A 22,291-nucleotide genomic window follows, 5' to 3' on the forward strand; every position below is an offset into this window, starting at 1 on the left:
GATACGCTGTGTCAAAATGAAATAAAAGGTCCTTCCTGCTTTCTGCTGCAAGCCAGAATGCTGAGAGAGCCTGGAAACCGAGATTATTTCATGAACAAGGAAGTCCTCTCTTGAAGTTGGCCAGGTTCTGAATGCAAGGAAAAAAGTTGAGGTCAGAAAGGAGACATAAGTAGAGGGAAGACCAATGGGCTGGAGAGGGTGAAGAGGAAGCCAGTTCATACCGAGGTGAACAAAACAAGCAAAAACACTCAGCATTCCTTCTGTCCCTCTGACTTTTCATCGTGTTAACGTGAGGAAAGTGCACAGCGGTCGGAAGTCGTTGTCATTCACCAACAGCAACAACAATGTCTAGGCCAGAGAAAGGGCAGAGGCACAGGTGTTGAGACAGCAGCCTTTGCTGGACGGCTGAGGGCACCAGGGCTGGCACTGGGGCACAGAGGAAGACTGTAAATAAAGGAGAGCAGAGGCAGTAGAATACGTACCCTCCATGGCCTTCATAATCTACCTCTGTGCCTGTTTTCTCCTGTACATGGGAAAGATCTTGTCTCACACAGGCCAGACGTGGTGGTGGTGTTGTTAGGTGCCTTCGAGTCGATTCCAACTCGTAGCAACTCCATGTCACAAAGTAAAACTGCCCTGTAGGGTTTTCTGGGCTGGAAGGAGCCCTGGTGGTGCAGGCCTTTCCCCTGCAGAGACCCTGGGTGGGTTCTAACTGCCAGACTTTCAGTTGCACCACAGGGCTCCTTGAACAACACGTGAAGTATCTGGAAACCTTAATTGTAACCGTGGACTAATTCTATCCATGTGCATGCTATGGCCAGTGGCCACAGAAAGACAGATTAGCAGATGCGTGGCTGATACTAACATTTGTAATTATTTTCATGAAGTTCATGTTATAGGGAAAGGCTTTTGCCTTAAGTACAAAAATTGATTTCCTGGGGCAGGGGAAGTAAATGTCAAACACACCTGTCGGAATGCAAAGAATTTTTCACTGAAGGCAATCACTAAAGCAGATAGTTCTACTAAAGACAATTACTCTTGAGAATGTAATTGTAAATACAGAATCCTTTTCGAATTATTCTGACCTGCTGTGACTATTAGTCCAAATCAGGCCAATTAATAGGTGGAATAAACAGAAAGGAGTTTTAACCTTTATGAAGATTTTGGGCCAGACAGATACCACAACAGAAGCAAAGCACTTACCTCTGGGACCTGAGTATCCAAATTAGCAGTTGTTCCAGAGGCTTCTATACATGTATACACTATGATTCCATGACTAGAGCGCGCCACCTCTCAGTCCTCTACATTTTCAGTGGCCACATGGCCAACAATTTAAGATGTTTAAATCTCTTCAAAGTTTATTGAACTTCATAAGTGCATTTCAGACATCCGTTATGTCATTCACAGAGCTGAAAATTATTTTTCCTCCTTGTTTAAGCACAAAATAGTGATAATCACTACTGTTTATTGAGAGCTGTGTACCAGGCAGAAAGGAGAAGAGAGAAAAGGAGGGGCCAGGGAGGGGAGGGGAGGGAAGCCTTACATAGTCCTTACCTCCATCGTTACTGTCAACTACAAGCTCAGGAAACTACCACCTACCACCCAAGGTCTTCTCAGGGTTAAAGGAGATAAACCCATTGAACACATTACCGTTGATTCTGACTTATAGCGACCCCACAGGTGGTAGATGGTGGGTTTCCTGAGCTTGTAGTTGAAAATAACAAGGCTCAGTGAGATTAACTAACTTTCCCCAAGTCAGGAGTCAGCCCTGGTCTGTCTTGATTCTAGAGCCCATGTTCTTCAGCACTATACAGTACCTGCTACCATCAAGTGGATTCGGACTCACAGCAACCCTACAGGACAGAGTAGAACTGCCCCATAGGGTTTCCAAGGAGCACCTGGTGGATTCGAAATGGCAACCTTTTGGTTAGCAGCCATAGCTCTTAACCACTACACCACCAGGGTTTCCACTATACAGTGGAAGTAGGCTTAGAAAATTCATCACGTGGGTCAACTAATGAGCCACACGTGCTCTTACAAAGAGTTTTGGTGATTGGTGACTGGGCCAAGTGACACAAAACTGCTGCAACTTGAGGAGGTAAGTCAGTTTGCTGAATCTCAGCAGGACAAACAGGCAAAGGATTACTGTTGTCTGTCACACATGAATGTTCTCTTGGCTCTCAGCTCCTCTGTAACTCGGTTGCCTTTCCGATTCCAGTCCAAGATCCATGCTGCGAGAAGTCTGAGTGAGATTGCTATTGACCTGACTGAGACTGGCACGCTGAAGACCTCCAAGCTGGCCAACATGGGGAGCAAAGGAAAGATTATCAGTGGCAGCAGCGGGAGTCTCCTGTCGTCAGGTAAGCACGGGTATGGTTCAGGAGCAGCCATTGGAGAACATTAAAGAAGTTCCCGATGAAGCGTGCCTTTGCCCCAGAGCAGGTGAGGCAGGTGGAAACAGCAGCAGCTGAGGAGGCAGCTGTGAGGCTCAGCCAGAAGCTGGCTCTGGTTCTGAGACTAGGGTTTTGAGCCAAATGTGAATCTGAGAAAACTGTCAAAAGTATCAAAGGGTGGGGATAGGGGGTGGGGAAGAATCAGCACAACCACACAGTGTGGAAAGGACTATGGTAAGACAAAAATCTCCTCAGCCACTCTCAAGAGCTTCTGTGAATGCTGTTGGCTGACCATCAGGAATGCCATCTCCAAGTACTGAAAATGGGGCTCATTCCTGTGTCATTAAAGGCGAATTATGCTAGTGAAGGGCTGAAGGGCAGGGGCATGGTGCTAAGAGACACTTCATTCTGTTCCCAGGAGAATTTCTCAAGACTTTAAACAGCATAGGATAATCTTGATCATCTAGGAAATGAGAGACTTGCTGTCACAGAGTGTGGAATCACTGTTAAGTGAGTTGTAAAACCCAGAGTCAAAGGCTCTGGTTCTGCTGTCTGCGTCTGCCAGCCTGGGACAGGTCATTTTATTATTACGTGGGGGGTGGGAACATGGCGGGGGGACAGAAAAGCTGCGAGGTTTTAGATCTGGCTGACTTCAAGAACAGTGATGCCATTTACTGAAATGGCAGGAAGAAGAGCGAGTTTGAGGAGGGCAAGGAGAGGAGGGAGACAATAATTGTTTGAAATGTTAGAAAAGTATAACTAATTGAAGGTTACTCCACAGGCCACGTGGTATATGCCTGGTTGTTCTTGGGAACCATGTAGCCTTGCTTCTGAACTATAAGAACAAAGCAAAAAGTCTTTTAAAAAAAAAAAACACACAGTTGTGGAGTCTGTGCTGACTCATGGCAACCGCATGTCTGAGTAGAACTGTGCTCTACAGGGCTTTTAGTGGCTGATTTTTTATAAGTAGATCACCAGGCCTTTCTTCCAAGGTGCCTCTGGGGGACTCAAACCTCCAACTTTTCAATTAGCAGCGAGCGCATTAACCATTTGCCCAGGGATGCCAAGAAGTCTTTATCCTACTTAATGTTCCAGAATAATTTTTATAACTATATATAGTGACTAAGAAGAAAAAAAAGGGGGGGAGGGGTGGGGACAATAGACAGGAAAGAAAAGAAGCAAAAAACTGTTAACTTAGCTTCTGGGCTGGGGTGGTCCAGCCGTAGCCAGGAAAAGATGTAAAATTAAAGGACTAGGGAAAGGATTATTCCCCTCCTGGACTGAGAGGTTGGTTCACCGTGAAACCCATGGAGCTTAAACTCAGAGCCCCTCACTTGCACAGGCTTTTCCAAGGCCCTGGGAGGAGCCCTAGCAATGTTCACATGGTCATTTATTTTTGTAAAATTTGTAAACGTGATACACTACATGTTTTTATTTTCTTAAATTGTTGTTAGCTGCTGTCTAGTTGGCCCCCAACTCATGGCGACCCCATGCACAACGGACGGAAACACTGCCTGGTCACAGATTAGACTGTTGTAATCCACAGCGTTTTCATTGGCTCATTTTTAAAAGTAGCTCACTAGGCTTTTTTTTAGTCCATCTTAGCCTAGAAGCTCCACTGAAACCTGTTCAGCATCATAGCAACATGCAAGCCCCCACTGACCTACGGGTGGTAGCTACGCATGAGGTGCATTGGCCGAGAATTGAACCCCAGTCCCCTGCCTGGAAGGCAAGAATTCTACCACTGAACAACCACTGTCCCTAGAGCCACCAAAATTATACAAGCTTCAGGCCCCACAAAACCTAGTCTACCTCTGCCAGGCTGGAAGCTTCTTTCGGTTCACCAGAAACCCTTCCTTGCCTGGAGTTCTTCACAATTTTTTATCAATAAAATGGGCCAAATGATAATTATTTCTGAGGATTACACATACATCGTAAAGAGGGGAAGGAGCCCTGGTGGCACAATGATCAAGTGCTTGGCTACTAACTAAAAGATTGGTGGTTTGAATCCACCCAGTGGCTCCACGAGAGAAAAGACCCGTTGTTCTGCTCCCATAAAGACTACCCACCACCACCCACTGCAGTCGAGTTGAGTCCGACTCATAGCAACCCTGTTGGACAGAGGAGAACCACCCCATAGAGTTTTCAAGGAGTACCTGGTGGATTCGAACTGCCGACCTTTTCGTTAGCAGCCATAGCTTTTAAGCACTACAGCCTGCCAAAACTCTATGGGGTTGTTCTACTCTGTCATGTGGGGTTGCTATGAGTCAAAATTGACTCCAAAGCACCTAACAAAGTGAAGATGGTAGATAATTCAGTCTTTTCATATGCAGGAGAATTCCACCCAAAGCCAAAGACTTCTGCGTGGAATTACAGCCACTCCCAGTCCCCTGCTGAATGGAGAGGGCAAGGCCAAAAGCCAACACCTGTGTTTGTCTTTTTAGAGACAAAATACAGTAGTTTCTCCTAAACCCCTTTAAAAACTCAGAGTTTCAGATTGGAGCCTGGGTTTATCAGCCCACCTTCCTCCTTATCTAGCCAAGGAATCTAGCCCACTCATTTTGTTCAGCCTCCAGTGAGTGGGTAAATCCCTGCTGTGATTTCACATTCTTTGGGAAATCTGGGTGCTTTCTGAACTTGGTTATACCCAGAAGGAGAATGGATTCTTCAAGCTCATGGATCTCAAACTTGAATGTGCATGAGAACCACCTGGAGAGCTTGTTAAAACACAGATTCTTGGACCCCACTCCAGAGTTTCTGACTCAGTAAATCTGGAATAAGCCTGAGAGTTTGCATTTCTAACAAGTTCCCAAGTGATAACACTGCTGCTGATGCAGGGACAACACTCTGAGGACCTCCGTTACAGCCACTGGGCTAGGGTTAGAAAGGAGAATTTTCAAAAGGTAACTAGTTTCTCGAAAGACTTTTAAGGAACATTTATCAGGCACCGCTATATTTATTTATTTTAGCATGAGGCAGTAGGGAAAAGAGAAAATAATATACAAAACTGGTTTCGAACAAGAGAGAAAAACCTGAGGTGGATGTGTTACTAAGGATCACAGAGCCCTGGTATTCCCTCTTTGGAGCCTGTGTCCTAGTCCATTTACATGAGCCCTTCATATCCGGCAACATCCAGGGGTACCAGGGCAATAATCCAACAGCAGTTATACATGAGTCCTTGGGTGGTGCAAACAGTTAACATGCTAGGCTGCTAACCAAAAAGTTTGAGGTTTGAGTCCACTCAGAAGTGCCTTAGAAGAAAGCCTGGCAATCCGCTTCTGAAAAATAAGCCATTGAAAACCTTTTGGAGCACAGTTCTACTTTGACACACATGGGGTCACCATGAGTCAGAACTGACTTGATGGCAACTGGTACTGATAGCTATATGTGAGGCTCTGAACATGACCCCCAAACTTCCTGAGATGGAAACTGAAATCCATGAACCATCAGAAATGGGGTCCCTCCGTTTTTAAGGATGGAAAGCGATTAATCTTTATTACTAACATGCGGTTGTCAATATTTTCAGTCTTGTGGGCTAGAAGATAAATCAAAAGAAAACCTTGCTGCTGAATCCCCCCCATTCCTCATACAGACATCTTTATCCCAAGGTATTAAAGTGATTTTCAGATGTTTAATAATTTAGTGGCAGGAGCCCAGGCTAAGATGTTTAGAAGTTGACAAAGGTAGCTACGGCCACCTGCCCTTCTCCACGTACAGAGTAGCTCCAGTTGTCAACTCTGACTCCCTGAGCCCTTTCCCTGCCCAAATTCTGATACACACACAGCTAAGCAAGATGAAACACGGGCAAGAAGGCCAAGAGGTGTGAGTCATGCCCCCATGACTAGCTTCTTCCCAGCCCCTGCAAGTTGGAACCTGAAAAATGTCCTTTCATACAAAGGTGAAGGCTTCTTGGGGATGTACCCACCATGACTTGAGAAAGACAACTGGGCAGTGGAGGGAGAGACTGCAAACAGGGAACTTCCATCAAACAATAGAGAGAGTCTCTACCAATCACAGATCTTGTCACTCGCACTGAGGCTGCTGATTGCTGCCCCCACGCTGTCCACACACACACACATACAGACACACACACACACGCCATATTTTCTTGCACCAGGAGAAGGAAGCCTTCACAGGAGGAAAGCCCTTGGCAGTCCCACCTGGAAGGGAGCGGTTTCATTCACATCACCTACAACAGGGAAATCTAATCCTTGGCTGGGAATCTAGGCAACTGGCTAGTCCTCTGCCCTTTCTTTTGTCCTTTTCAGTGTGCTTTTGCCTAGTTGCTTGTTGAGTACCCTTACAGTAATGTGCTCCCACGAACAGGGCAAGCCTACACTCTCGGTTTTCCCGACAGCCTGATTCTGCACATTCTTTTTATTATACTTGTCAGACTGTGTGTTCTAACTTTTCGTTCAGGAAATATGATACTTACAACTTCAAATCCAATTTAGTAAATTATTTTTCTCTTTTCTCTACTGCCTTATGCTAAAATAAATAAATAAAGCGGTGCCTATAAATGCTCCTTAAAAGCCTTTTGAGAGACTAGTCACCTTCTGAAGATCCTTTCTAATCCTAGCCTAGTGCCCAGCACTCTATAGGTGCTCAATACACAGTTATAAAAATTGAGTTTTGAAGAATACTAGTAAGATTCCTGTATATTTATGCATTTTTAAAATCTTCCATGTTATCAGAGTGTATGATATATTGGGCCTTGCTAAAATATAAAAAAAAAGTTGCTGTCAAGTCAATTCTGGCTAGCGGCCCCATGTGTGTCAGAGTAGAACTGTGCTCCATGGGGTTTTCAGTGGCTGATTTTTCAGAAGTAGATCACCAGGCCTTTCTCCCGAGGTTCCTCTGGATGGGCTCAAACCTCCAAGCATACGGTTAGCAACGCGGTGCATTAATTGTCTGCACTACCCAAGGGTACCTGGGCCTTGCTAAGAACCTTCAAATGAGCTGCCACTAGCGTTTCCCCTCAAAATGTACTGTATCCCTTTTGTAATATTGTTATTGGTTCTTTAAAGGTTAAGCTTGTCAAAGCAGGCTGCTACTGCAAGGAACATCCATCCTTGTTATCTTTCATTCATCTTTCCATCTTTGTCCGTATATCCAAACTAGGGTGTGTCTGAGCCATGTGGGAGCACTATAATATTTATGTGGTATAAACATTTTTTCTAGCTCCCAAACTGCTAGTATTGTACACAGCATTTAAAAAGTTATAGTCACTCTCTTCAGAGAGTTTGCATACTGTTTATTGATACGAAACAGAAAGAAATATTCTCTAGCTATTTAGTAGCTTTGAAGGTGATTTTCCTATTTAAAGAAGGGGACACAATTACCTCTAAGAGCCCTGGTGGCACAGTGGTTAAGAGCTCGGCTATGAACCAAAAGGTCAGCAGTTCAAATCCACCAGCTGCTCCTTGGAAACCCTATGGTGGCAGTTCTACCCTGTCCTATAGGGTCACTGGGGCCCTGGTGGCACAGTGGTTAAGCGTTTGGCTGCCAACCAGAAGGTCGGCAGTTCACATCCATCAGCTGCCCCCTGAAGGCCCTATGGGGCCGTTCTACTCTGTCCTGTAGGTTTGCTATGTTTCAGAATTGACTCGATGGCAACAGGTTTGGTTTGGTTAATTACCTCTAAAATTACTGAAGTCCAGTATGTGGAATCTGCAGCCACATAAGCTAAAGAAACAAAGAAATGGCATTGATATGTGTTAAAGAAGCCAAAAGTCCGCACTGACTAGTGCCCTGAGCCATGGGCTAGCATTTCGGGAAGAAAAAATCAACATACTTGAAATGATTTTTTGAGGCCTGGGGCCAGGGCAGCCTGAATTCTGCTAAAACTTATTTGTTAATTCTGTGTTACTGCTCCCTAGAGCTCTCCCGTTAGATCCTAGTAGAAACCCTTATAGGTGGTGAACCATCTGAGCCAGAGCTATGTTGGAATAAAAGGTATCGAACCCTTACCTCCTGTTACAGCGCTGAGTGGGATTCAGATCCTAGGAAGGTTCTGGAACTCACGTTCTAAATCGTTTGTGAAGGAGTCCCCATGGCTAGGCTTTGAAGGGATGTAAGGATCCACATGTCCAGAACACAACCACTGAGAGTCAGCCGGGCCTCCCCGGGGTCCTCTGGAAGAAGGGATGTTGAGACCTTTCAGGGTGCAGCTGCCTCCAGCCAGGCCAGCTGAGTCCCACCCCCTGCCCTGTGCAACCCCAACCCTAACCCTAACCCATCTCGGCCTCTGTCATAGCTCTGCACCCACTGGGTGCTCAGTAAATCTGCAAATTGACCACTGGAAGGGGGAGTAAATGGGGTCATTTTATTCACTTTTCCTTGTGAGAGCCTAGATGTTTCTTCCAAAGATTTGTTGTTGTTAGGTGTCGTCTCAGTCTCGACTCATAGCAACCCCATAGGACAGAGTAGAACTGCCCCCATAGGGTTTCCAAGGAGCGGCTGGTGGATTTGAGCTGCTGAGCCCTTAACCAGTACGCCACCAGGGCTCTGCTCCAAAGATTTAGAAGCCTCTATATACTGGAAACCCTGGTAGTGATTAAGTGCTACAGTTGCTAATGAAAAGGTCAGCAGTTCGAATTCACCAGGCCCTCCTTGGAAACTCTGTGGCGCAGTTCTCATAGTGATCCTTTACTGTGAGTCAGAATTGACTTGATGGCAGTGGGTTTGGTTTTTGGCTTTATGTATTGCATTTGAAGTTCTTGAGTGGAGCAAACGGTTAGCATACTTGACTGCTAACCAAACCGGTTGGAGGTTTAGTCCACCAAGAGACACCTCGGAAGAAAGGCCTGGTGATCTTCTTCCCCCAAAAATCAGCCATTAAAATCCCCATACAGCACAGTTTTCTGACACACATGGGATCTCCGTGAGTTGGAGTCTGCTCAGTGGTACCTGGTTTTATGTATTACTTTTGCTTATGTTTGCTTCAGATAAAAAATGTTCAGAGGTTCAGATAAAGTTTGAGAAGACAACTATGAATTCAAGCCATTTAGTTAAGATGTCTTCAGAATTTAAAAAGCATCCAAAATCCTTTTTGTAGACACTGCAAGGGGTTTATCTCTCCCTTCCCTTCCCCCATTACCTGAAATCACAGAAAAGATTGGCAGGGAGAAAAAATGGAATAACAAAACAAAAAGCGTGCACACTGAGTTCTGTATTTTTCACGGTGGCTGAACACACATGGTCCTTTCATAGCTCGCGTGGCTCTTGGAAGGTGGGAGAGTCTAGGATCAGGAATTTATCCTGGCAGAACAATTCTGGTTCAGTGGGGGTGCAGAGGCCAAGGGAGAATTGTTTTTCCTTTCAGCTATTTAAAGAAAAGGAGCCAATGGTGGCACAGTGGTTAAAAGCTACAGCTGCTAACCAAAAGGTCAGCAGTTTGAATCCACCAGCTACTCCTTGAAAACTCTGTGGGGCAGTTACACTCAGTCTTACAGGGTCGCCGTGAGTCAAAATCAACTCGACGGCAGCAGGTTTTACTTAAAATGGCACCGGCTCACTTAGGAAATACCCAGTGTTCTGCAAGACTGTGTGGCTTGCATTACCACACAGACCAAACCACTAGAATATATGCATCCTTTCTTTAAAGAAATGGAACATTGAGACTGATGTTGGCTTCTTGGATGGAAACATAGGGACATAAGCCACCCATTCCCTACAAAACAAAATGGCATGCTGTGTTTATAAATAGGAATTAGGCTGTATCGTTAATGAGGTGCCAAATGAGTCATCTTCAGTGTGATGAGCAGGATTGTGAATATGGTGATGGATCTTTTGTTTAAAAAAAATGCAAACAACTGCAGCCTGCTATTGTAGTGAACTCCGACACTTTCCGTTCTGGGAGAAAACATGTTGTGCTAAGCACAGACCGTAGCTTTGCCTGAGATCACTCCGTAGTCATTGTCCAACTATCCACATATTCTCATTCTCTGAATGCTAGCACTTCCTTCCATTGTTAGATAGTTTATTAATAACTAATATAACAATAAGGATGCCAGTTATTTGATTTCTCTCCATACAGAGGGGTGATCTGATAGGGGGCTGCCGGCTTACGGGCATGATAATAAACCCCATACCCGTTGCCGTCAAGTCGAGTCCGACTCCTAGCGACCCTATAGGACAGGAGAACTGCCCCCATAGAGTTTCCAAGGAGCGCCTGGTGGATTTGAACTGCCGACCTTTTTGGTTAGCAGCTGTAGCACTTAACCACTACACCACCAGGGTTTCCAGGCATGATAATATTAAGCTCAAAATACACTGGTCTGTGTTGGTAGAGGAGTTCTGGGTGGTGCAAACGGGTAATACTTTCAGCTGCTAACCAAACGGTTGGTGGTTCAAGTCTACCTAGAAGCCTCAGAAGAAAGGCCTGGTGATGTGCTCCTGAAAAATCAGCCATTGAAAACCCTGCAGAGCACAGTTCTGCCCTGACGCCCTTGGGGTCACCATGAGTCAGAATCGGTTCACTGACAACTGGTTAGGTTAGGTTTCTGTTGGTGTAAACCACACTTTTGTTTTTTTTTTCTTTTTGTCTTTGCCCCTTCTTTTCTGCTCTTACCCTGTCTCTTTCCTGTATCTCTCTCCAGCCTTTTCAAGTTCTCCGTTATCGGCTACCCATCGCCTCTCCTTTGAGGTCTGACGATGAGCCGGATTCCGGGGGCCTTAACTTTTGGTCGTGAGCTTAGCAGCCTGCAGATGGGCACAGCCCACAGGCACTGCCAACGGCCTTGGATCCCACAAGTGCTGTTTATGCTGGACTGTGTAGCCAGTGAGGACTGTGAAATATCTTTATGTAGGCTGGATAGATGTTCCTGGACTTGTTTGAGCAAGACTGCCCTGAGTCGAAATTAAGAAGGAGACAGAATGGTTGCCCTTTCTCTGCACTCATACTGCAGAGAAAAGCTAATAAAGTTATTTATACGGGCGTATATATGCCAAACATGCTACTTTGTTGTGGTTAGGTGCTGCAGTCAATTCCGACTTGTAGTGACCCTGTGGGACAGAGTAGAACTGCCCATAATGTTTACTTAGCTGTAACCTTTATGGAAGCAGATCGCCAGGTCTTTCTCTCATGGAGCCACTGGGTGGTCTTGAACAGCCAGCCTTTCAGTTAGCAGCCAAGTGCTTAACCATTGTGCCACCAGGGTTCTGTTCCATGTGCTACTAGTTCAGGAATATTTGCTTACTAAAGAGGGCCATCATAGCGACCCTATAGGACAGAGTAGAACTGCCCGACAGTGTTTCCAAGGAGCGCCTGGGAGATTTGAACTGCTGACCCTTTGGTTAGCAGCCGTAGCACTTAACCACTACGCCACCAGGGTATAGGGTCGCTATGAGTCGGAACCGACTCGACGGCACTGGGTTTTTTTCTGGGTAAAGAGGGCCAGGACAAGATGGCAATGCTTGACTGAATGAATGACTTCTGGATGGTGAAATATCACTGTTACCTCTCACAAGCCTCTCTGTTCCCATTTAGGCCAGCCTTCTGTCTGAGCATAGAGCAAGGATAATTGAAATTCACAATTAATCTCCAAACCTCATTTGCAATAGAATAACAGAATCCTGGAGCCAGAAGGATCAGCCCCCTCATCTCACAATATAAGAAATGGAAACCTTATGAGTTGCTCAACAATAATCGTTTCAACCAGATTATTTTACCAGATGCTGCTAATTTTTTTTAATGGCTCAATTTTCTTTTCTTTTTTTTTATTACGTTTGTACTCGTCACCCTTTGGTAGAAGTACCACTGCGTCATGGCACCTACCCAGAAAGTAAAGCCAATCAGGGACTCCCAGCCACCATCAAAAGGTGCTGTTTTTCAAAACGCTTCCATTTCAATACCCTTTTGAGTGAACTATTATATTTTAAAACTCTCTAAGCCTGATGAAAAGTTTTCCAAACATGCATTTTTCATGTTAAAAATCACATTTAATTCCCTAGGACTGTCTCCGGAGATCACACATTTATCCTGAAGTCTGCAATACAACGTTATTTCATATGGTCTCTTAGGACATCTTTTATGTAAGGAATTCATAATTGAGGATTTGTAAGGGAAATAAATATCTCTTTATCATTAAAAAAAGAAAGAAAGAAAGAAAGAAATAGAGTACAGATCCTTGCTTCGTATTTATTCCTGGGGTGGCTGCCAGAGGTTTTCCTTACGCCTTTTACAGATCTGCCAGGAATACGTCCTCTTCAATTCTTCCCCCGTAGGTCTAAATAGATTGCCATTTCCTTCCCTTACTGTTGGGGCAACAGATTCCATTCTTCTTTGGGGAACTGTTTGTTTCGAAGTATCCCCTCCTTCCAGAAAGGAAGGCACCCCTTCTGTCTCCTGGAATCAGTGGGGTGCTTGTCAGTACTCCATCTGTGTAAAAACAGATGTGCCCCAATTCCTGACAGTGCGCCCCAACAGCAGGATGTGCACTCATTTCTGGTGCTGAGTGGCCCAGGGTTGTCTGGAGATGGGAGCAAATCCCCCGTCCCCGCCGCTGCCAAATGAGGATATCCTTCCGTGTGTGTGTCTGTGTGTCTGTGTGTGTGTGTGTGTCTGTGTGTGTGTGTGTCTGTGTGTGTGTGTGTGTGTGTCTGTGTGTCTGTGTGTGTGCCGGCGGGCGGCCTGGGGAGGGAGAGCTGCTGTTTGTGCTCTGGTGTTCCCTCGACATCCGGCCTGGGGAGCCCAGCCGCCCACTGGCCTGAAGTCTGGAGTTCCCCAGCTGGAAGATGCGGCGCCAGTCGTGACAGAGACAGAGACAGGAGAACAGGTTTTGGCCGTAATCTGCCAGGAGCGGCGAGGGTGGAGGGTAGTTCATTCCAAAGATTGCCAGATACCCAATGAAAATGATTTTCTGATCTTGAGCAAATCCTGCAACCTCTCTCTGGCTATGTTCGGATAGAAATTGTCTTCTTCTGGGTCAGATCTTTTTCTCCTCCCTTCCTGCCAGATTATTTAGTAACATATTTATATAAAAAGGAGCCCTGGTGGTGCAGTGGTTAAGTGCTCGGCGCTAACCGAAAGGTCGACGGTGTAGAGCCCACCAGCCACCCCACAGGAGAAGGATGTGGCGGTCTGCTTCCATAAAGGTCTGCAGCCTTGGAACCTGGTGGGGCAGTGCTGCTCTGCCCTGGGGGGTTGCTGTGAGTCAGAATTGACTTGATGGCAGTGGGTTTGGGTTTTTTTTCTTTGATTATTTCTGTAAAGGAGTCCGTGGGTGGTGCAAAGGGTTAACAAGCTCCTCTGCTAACCAAGTAAGTTGGGAACTTGAGTCCATCTAGAGGTGCCTCAGAAGAAAGGCCTGGTGATCTCCTTCTCAAAAATCAGCTATTGAGACTCGTCTGGAGCACAGTTCTGCTCTGATATGTGTGAGGTCACCCTGAGTCAGAGTCAACTCAAGGGCAACGGGGGTTTTTTTTGTTTGTTTATTTCTATTAAATCATTTGGACGAGTATTGAAATATGACGATAGCCCCCAAAAGAACAAAGACCATATTTTCGATTTAGTATCATTGAGATGTTTACTAGGCAATAACTAGGATGAAAGGTTTACTAGAGAACTAATCTGAGTGTCTGTGTTCTTGGCAGTAAGACACAGGAAACACATAAGCTCCTCAGAAAGGGGGAAAAAAACAAAAAACGAATTAGATGTGATCGTCAGTTATCTATTCATCAGTTGTTTGTCAGATAATCATCAGTTACGCACGCATTCAGCTCCCAGAGTGTGGGCTCCCGCCTTGTATGACAGTTACTGCCTTTCTCATTTATATGGCATCACTTATATTCTGCCTCCTACTGGGGCATCTTTTCACAGTCCAAACCCCAAGGCTCTCTGAGAACTGATACTGTGTCTGGCCAGTCTGTCGTCTCTACCCCACCTTGAACATGGAAGGTGCCCAAAAGGCTTCTGATCTTTCACTGGCAGATCTGAAAAACCCATGGCTCTTCTCTTTCCTTCTGCCTTCATTTCGATCCATGCCGGCCCATGGAAAGAGCCTAGGTTTGAAAGGCACGATTGTGTGTTACAGTTTTTACTATGGCAACCCCAGACAGGAAGTTCCTACCTCATGGAGTTTCCATTCTAGGGAGGAAACACAGCCATGAGTTAGAATCCCAGCTTGGCTTCCTCAGGCCCTGTGACCTCTTCTATGAAAGGAGGGATCATAACCATACATGTATTTATTATTTAATGAGAAACTTGTTTGCTTCGTAAACATGCATCTGAAGTACAATAAACAAAATTAACGTAGGTCATTAGTAGAGTCAAGAGCGGGGAAGAGAACTAGCAGTGTCTACTCTGGACTTCATGCCTTTATAGACCTCATGAAGGTTTGCACATTCCAATGTAAAATGATAGGAAATGCCACAGGTGGAAAACTTGAAAACACAACAACAACAAAAAAGAAAGTGATCGTGTTTCTGTGAGGATTCCAGGAGACAACATATGCAAAGCTCTTGTTTAGGAGTTCTGTAAAAATCCACTTCCTGTCCCTTCTCCTCCTGAGTCTCCTGAGTTTATGGGGACGCAGTAGTACATCAGGTCACCTTCCAAGTTTCCTTGCTTATCCACTAACTATTCCTTCCCTTTCATATTTTGGCACCATCTGGAACTGGGGTGCCAACTCCTATTTTTGCTTAAGATTTGGTAAAGGCTGGTAATGCTTTTAATAAAAAATAATAACTAATATTCATGTAGGAGCTCTATTCTAAATGTTTTTCAAACATTATCTTATTCAATTCTCCCCACTTTTGAAGTAGTCCTATTTTCACTCCCATTGTATCGAGGGGGAAACTGAGATTTAGAGAGGTTATATAATGTCCTCAAGGCCCTGAGCTAGTAAGTAGCAGAGCTGGAATACAAACCCATACCTGTTAACTCTGAACCACTGGATTGTAGACTTCTGCCTCTGGATACTATGGCACCAGTTTATATTTTCCAAAGACTGTTCAGATCCTGGCAACCCTGGTAGCTTAGTGGTTAAGAGTTTGGCTGTTAACCTAAAGGTCGGCAGTTTGAATCCAGCAGGTGCTCTTTAGAAACTCTATGGGGCAGTTGTACTCTATCCTATAGGACCGCTGTGAGTCAGAATCAACTTGATGGCAGTGGGTTTGGTTTTGGTTTTTGGTATTCAAATAATCTTTCCCTTAATTTTTATATCCCTGGTGGCACAGTAGTTAAGAGCTCAGGCTGCTAACCAAAAGGTCAGCGGTTCGAATCTACCAGCTGCTCCTTGGAAACCCTATGGGGCAGTTCTATTCTGTCCTATAGCGTCGCTATGAGTCAGAATCAATTCAACAGCAGTGGTGTTTTTGTTGTAACTCTAAAAAAGAGCCCTGGTGCCACAGTGGTTAAGAGCAGCGGCTGTTAACTAAAAGGTCAGCAGGTCAAATCCACCAGCTGCTCCTTGGAAACCCTATGGGCCAGTTCTACTCTGTCCTATAGGATCAGAATCGACCCTATAGCAACGGGTTTTTGTTTGTTTTTTAGTTTAACCCTAAAAAAAAAATGCATTCATGTATTACTTATACCTTTCAAAAAAGATTCACATCGTCTCTTTATTTTTCCTCTGGGTCCTGCACCAATTCATTATACATGGACAGCCTTTTTAAAGTTACACTCAGCCACAATTTTTTAGTCTATAAGATTTACGATCTTACTCTTCTAGGTAGAGGTTCTGCCAATCTTCTTATTTCATTAATCTTCGAGACAGACAGCTCAGATTAAAATTCATATAGCATCCAAGCCTACAGATATTTGTTTTGACCTGATAAGATGAAGAGAGAAATCCTTTAGACACTGGTTGATAGACATTCCCTTCCAATCTTGAGGTAAGCTACAGCAGTGACTGAGATCAGGAGCAGAACTGGCAGAATGCTTGCCTTTCCTAGAACTGAGGATGGCAAAGAAAAGAGGAGGGAAGATGACACCCTGTATAAGGTTCCTTTTGTAAAAATTGCAAAAATGACTGCCAGAGGCAGAGGGAGCTACATAAGTAAGTTGCTTATTAAGCAGTAGAGTCTTCAGGTTTGGAGACTCACTTTATAGGTGAGGCCATTGTGGTTCTGAGAGGTTAGTAACTCAAAGCCTTACACCAAGAAGTAGCTGATATGTGAAAAAAATCCAGGTCTCTTTCCTAGCAGTCACTGTCCCTCTCAAAGACAGTGGAATTACATAATTTTTTTAAAGGGCTAAACGTATAGCCTTGAAGATTTCTTGTATGGGGAAAGGCATATATGTGTTCAAATAAATGGAAATGAATAAATCATAGTACCAGAGATCTTCCTTACCATTCCCCAAGCCTAGGTACTAATTTGAGATTCTTTTGGTGTCTGGAATCATTTTTTATATGATCATGAACCTTGACTTTGTGAGATTCCTGTTGATCTGAGCCCCTGAGGCTGGCAAGTAGCTTCCCCTGCTTCAGTTTCTTCCCAGAGTCATCCTGGCACTAGAGGGCATTAAGGAGGCCAGCCAAAGAGTGATTCTCTGCCTCCTGATTTCTGGCTGTCTTGTTGCTTCTTTCCTTCTCCCCTTTTAGATGTCAACCATCGCATTCAGGGCATTTGTGGAGGAAGTGGGAAGTGTCATCGGCATCATAGAGCAGTTTGGGCCTCCGCCAACTTGGTGCCCTTTGAAGCTTCTTTCTGTGGGATTCTTACTGGGGTGTCCTTGTCACAGCTCACTCATCCCCTTCTCCTCAGCCAGGTTGCTGTGTTTGTCGAGTCGTAGGAAACAGCTCCCATGGGCACACATCACACTGCAAGCTCGAAAACAGAGCAGAGGCCTTGCCCCAGAATGTGGGTTTTCTTTAAAGAAAAAGTCAGTGGGAGCCTCTTTTCAAATTCAATATGACAAGAATCCAAATACATAAACTGGGTTATTGTGGAGCTTCTTTATGCTTAGAGAGTACAGAGTGGAGGGTCCCAGAGCCAGTTCCCTCTTGTCGCCCCCACTCCCGTCTTCATCCACAGCAGCCCCAAATGCATCTCTATAAACTAAGGGCTCACGAGGCACACTTTGAAAATACTGCCTAGGACTATATTGCTCCCTTTTTGGGGGGTAGGGGGGCGGGCTGGTATTTATTTATTTATATTGTACTTTAGGTGAAGGTTTACAAACTAGTTTCTCATTAAACAGTACACATATTGTTTTATGGCTTTGGTTAACAACCCCATGATATGTCAGCACTCTCCATTCTCAATCTTGGGTTCCCTATTACCAGTTTTCCCATTCCCTCCTGCCTTCTAGTTCTTGCCCCTGGGCTAGTGTGCCCCTTTAGTCTCATTTTGTTTTATGGGCCTGTCTAATCTCTGGCTGAAGGGTGAACCTTGGGTGTGACCTTGTTACTGAGCTAAAAGGGTATCCAGGGGCCATACTCTCGGGGTTTCTCCAGTCTCTGTCAGGCCAGTAAGTCTGGTCTTTTTTTGTGAGTTAGAATTTTGTTCTACATTTTTCTCCAGCCCTGTCAGGGACCCTCTATTGTGATCCCTGTCAGAGCAGTCAGTGGTGGTAGCCAGGCACCATCTAGTTGTAGTAGACTCAGTCTGGTGGAGGCCATGGTAGTTGTGGTCCATTAGTCCTTTGGACTAATCTTTCCCTTATATCTTTAGTTTTCTTCATTCTCCCTTGTTCCCAAAGGAGTGAGGCCAGTGGAATATCTTAGATGGCCACTCACGGGCTTTTAAGACCACAGACACTACTCAGCAAAGTAGAATGTAGAACATTTTCTTTATAACCTATGTTATGCCAGTTGTATTGCTCCTTTCTTTAGGTGAACTTTGGAGCTCAAGACATACACTAAATTGTACAGTAAGGTTCTTTTCTTTGACCAGTACCTCCCTGAGGACCAATGAAGTGGTAATGGAAGTAAAGTTTCAATGATCTTTCTCTTCCTAATTCTACTAGGGTGTGTGTGTGTGCGTGTGTGTGTGTGTGTTGAATCTATCCAAGATTGAGGGTTTAATGCTTTATATGCATTCTCTCATTTAGTCCTCACAAGTAGAAGGGGCCATGTAACATCCCCAAGGCCACACATCTAATGAATGATTTAGTCCTCATCAAACCCAGATCTGTGTTAACCTCTACCCAACTGTCCAGTTACCACTGAAGTGGAAATCTGCAAGTCCAGAGCAAGCTGACTCAGTTACTTTGTGAAGATGTAACTTAGTACCCAGGCACCATATTCCTCATGAAGTAATTTCCAGCACAAAAGAGTGAGCTTTAGTGTGCAAGAAACCAAGAGGGTCTCTTGAGCCATCTAGCCTGCCAAGACTATCTTACCCATTTTATGCAGGTTTGGTATTTGGGCTAATTATTATAAATAATAGTAATTTAGGTAGCATTTCTGAACCATGTAACTCATGGCCAGATCTTAACTAATCCTATAACTAGAGACCAGACCATCCAAAATGATGCACTTAACCTCTCAGAGTTTAATGTTGTTGGGATTTTTGCCGTTTTTAAACATCGTTAACTCTTAGATTAGACTTAATAAATCATTTCCTATGGAGAGGTTAGGCAGAGGTGAAAGAGAAAACAATGCATTTTTCACTTGAGCTAGAAATCTTTTAATCTTTTTGGACCCAAGTTTCCCCGGGCCTGTTTCTTAAATCTGAAGTCTGACTTCCTTCCAGTATTATTTTACATTTTTATTAATTCTTTAGCGGATGGGACAGAGAGTACCTCATTAAATTGTCCTGTGTCTTCAAATGTGATTGGTGACTATGACTAAGAGAACCAGGTTAAGATTCAAAATGATTTAGCGGTGTCACTTTAGATGGATATAAACTGGAGATACTTCAGGACTGATAAGCGCAAGGTAATTGACTTATAGAGGTAAAAACCTGAGCCAGTTCAAAAAAGGGAGCCTGCGATAATATCCACCAGTGTGCTCTGAGATGACTCCATATGGATTTAGTATATGAAAAACATGAGGTAATGGAGACCCTAAGGGTCAAGCTTTTGTTAGAATTTGTTACTCTATTTGGAAACCTGCAACTGAAGCATGACAAATTCCAGGAAAGAGCTACAAACATGAGTAAAAGTTTGGAAGGTAAGTTCTATAAAGAAAGAATTTACAGGCACTAGAGTTATTTATCAAGATGAGATACAATTCGATTTATAGCATCCACGTATATGACAGACAACATTTATTTGTTCATTCAACAAATATCTATCAGCTACTGGGGAGCCATAAAGATGGTATATTCCTACAGTGTGCAATGATAAGTATTCTCTACTTCCAGCTAGAATGGGTTGGGGGAAGAAAGGAAACACGTCCAACTTGGAGTCAAATACACATAGACGTGAAGAGTTATTGAATATTAGGGTTATAAGACTCTAGATACATGGTAACTGAGGGAATATGGGGTTTCCTGCTCGGAGACTTTAAATAAAACAGTAGAAAAGTATATTTATGGGGATAATTTGAATATAGCAGAGTTCATTGAGGCAGAGGCACAGAAGATCTTTCTGAGACTGAGATGTTTTTTGTATCCCTGAAAGAAACAGAACAAAACCCTGTCACTGTTCACCAAATTGTGTGCTAATGTTGGTTCCTATGGGAATACAATCCCTGTTCCTCTCCCCCGCAAAAAATCCTTCTGAGATTTTTATCAGGATTACATTGATTCTATTATTTAATTCATGGAGAATTGACATCTTCACAATTTCGAGCTTCCAATCCGTGATCATTCATGGTATATCTCTCCATTTATTTAGGCCTTTAATTTTTCTTAGCCACGTATTATAATTTTCACTATAGAGGTCTTACACATCTTTCACTATATTTTTTCCTAGGTATTTGTTTTTGTGTTTGACCTGGTTTGCTATAAATGGCATAATCTGAGCCACTCCCCCCGTTGAATACACACCCAGTAACACCGATGCATTTCAAACACTTGGCCCACCATGGGCATGAGAAAAAAAGTGAGAATCAACTTTTCCTTTCCAGGGAGCCAGTGCACCTTTTCAAAGCCATCAAGGTGGAAAAGGTATAATAGCTTTACAGCAGGAAACCTATTTCAGGATTCAAACACTGCAGCCCAGAAATTATTCTTTTGGTCTAACCTGAATTCCTCCAGTTGACATTTCAGCTAATTTTTCTTTGGCTTGGTTCACAATTTGCCTTCTATATAAAGCTTTCATATCTAGCTGTCTTCTATTTGAATTAACATATAGATACATCTATCCTGGAAAGCATGTAAAAATATGTATAACTTTTATTAGGAGATAATTTGCTCATGATACAGTATTAAGTAAAAAAAAAATACAATAAAGTTCTAACTTTAAGTATACATGTAGTTAGCTAAAAGGTCAAGAGAAAATGCGTGCAAACATCAATGGGGTTATCTCTGAACAGCTAGTTTATGGGCTATTTTTATACTTGCCTACTTTTTAAAATGTGATAAACACGAATTATCTTTCTACTTAGAACAATAAAAAAAACCTTTTAAAAGGGAACAAAGCAAATTAATAGGGATTAAAACTGCTGGCTTGAAGTTTACATTCCCCTTAATTGTGTAAAGTCTGTTAAACTTTGCTAGTGGAAATTAAAACTGGTATGTGGCGTATCTTAAGATAATCAAGAAAGATACGCCTCTCTTTCAGGAATAAATGTCCCCTCCAGCCCCTCTGACTAGCTATAAATTCCATTAAGTGCTGCACATTCAGTCTTCACACTTAGAACTCCGCGGCACCTGTTTTATTTCACGCTCCCTTGGTTCCTGGGATAAATCCTGTGTCCACACTGTGGGCTCCAGTTAAATTCATTAGTGGTCCAGATGTGTGTCCCCCTGTCGACTGACCTAGTAACCCCACCGTTTATTGACAGGCTCTCAGGAATCGGATAGCTCGCAGTCAGCCAAGAAAGACATGTTGGCCGCCTTGAAATCCAGGCAGGAAGCTCTGGAGGAAACGCTGCGCCAGCGGCTGGAGGAGCTGAAGAAGCTCTGTCTCCGAGAAGCCGTAAGCAGTGAATGTTTTGTCGTGTGGAAATCTGTGTTGTTTGTGACATCATCTCTCTTGGCATATTTATAAAAGGCAAAGGTGGAGATAGTAAAGAGAGCACACGGGGAGCTGAGACCCCTCCTGAAACACAAGTATTTCCAACACCCAAACCCCTGTCTTGTGTCTTGTTAGCACTAATTCTGTGGACATTAATGACACGCAGTGTCACTAGTTAAAGCTGGTCCTGGCTAAATCCTACGTAGGACCCTACTAGAGGCCACGTGATGGTTAATAACAGTCCCTTATAATGCATGGGTCCCTGGGTAGTGCAAATGGTTGACATACTCAGCTGCTAACCGAAAGGTTGGAGATTCGAGGTCCACCTTTATTAAAAACTAAACAAGGCTTTACACATTATTAAAGGCAGACACCAAAACATGGAAGAAAGGTCTAGCAATCTTCTGAAAAAGCGACCATTGAAAACTCTGTGGAGCACAGTTCTATTCTGACACACAAAGAGTTGCTATGAGTAGAAATCATCTCACCAGCAACTGTTAATAATGTATGGTACATCATAGTTTATAAAGCATTTCCTTGTATTATATTGGAGCTCTGATGGCATAGTGATTAAGAGCTTGGCTGCTAGCCAGAAGGTCTACAATTGGAATCCACCAGCCACTCCTTGGGAACCCTATGCAGCAGTTCTACTCTGCCCTGTATGGTCGGTAGGAGTCGAAATCGACGCGGTGGCAACGGGTTTTTTGTATTATATTACCCCATTGAATACAGTGGTTTGCCAGCATCATCCTAAAATTTTGTACCTGAGTCTATTGTGGTAGCTTTTGATTTCCCTTGAGGATATGTCCTGTTTGGCTTTGGAAATAGTATTAATCATCATTGTGGGGGTCAACAAAAAAAAAAACAATTTGATTTGATATCTAAT

The 22,291-nt window shown here is 43.8% G+C and overlaps 1 protein-coding gene across 8 annotated transcripts in view; it reads left to right on the forward strand.

The window, feature by feature from the left end:
* FRMD4A (FERM domain containing 4A) overlaps positions 1-22,291 on the forward strand; it is a 373,626-nt gene that overhangs the window by 319,949 nt on the left and 31,386 nt on the right. For all 8 annotated transcript variants that reach the window (XM_049881957.1, XM_049881962.1, XM_049881958.1 and 5 more), the window contains exons 14-15: positions 2,219-2,360; positions 21,233-21,366. In XM_049881957.1, the coding sequence (XP_049737914.1) occupies positions 2,219-2,360; positions 21,233-21,366 (276 nt within the window). The remainder of the gene's footprint in view (positions 1-2,218; positions 2,361-21,232; positions 21,367-22,291) is intronic.

This window comes from Elephas maximus, chromosome 4, assembly GCF_024166365.1.
Source record: "Elephas maximus indicus isolate mEleMax1 chromosome 4, mEleMax1 primary haplotype, whole genome shotgun sequence".
Classification (NCBI taxonomy): domain Eukaryota; kingdom Metazoa; phylum Chordata; class Mammalia; order Proboscidea; family Elephantidae; genus Elephas; species Elephas maximus.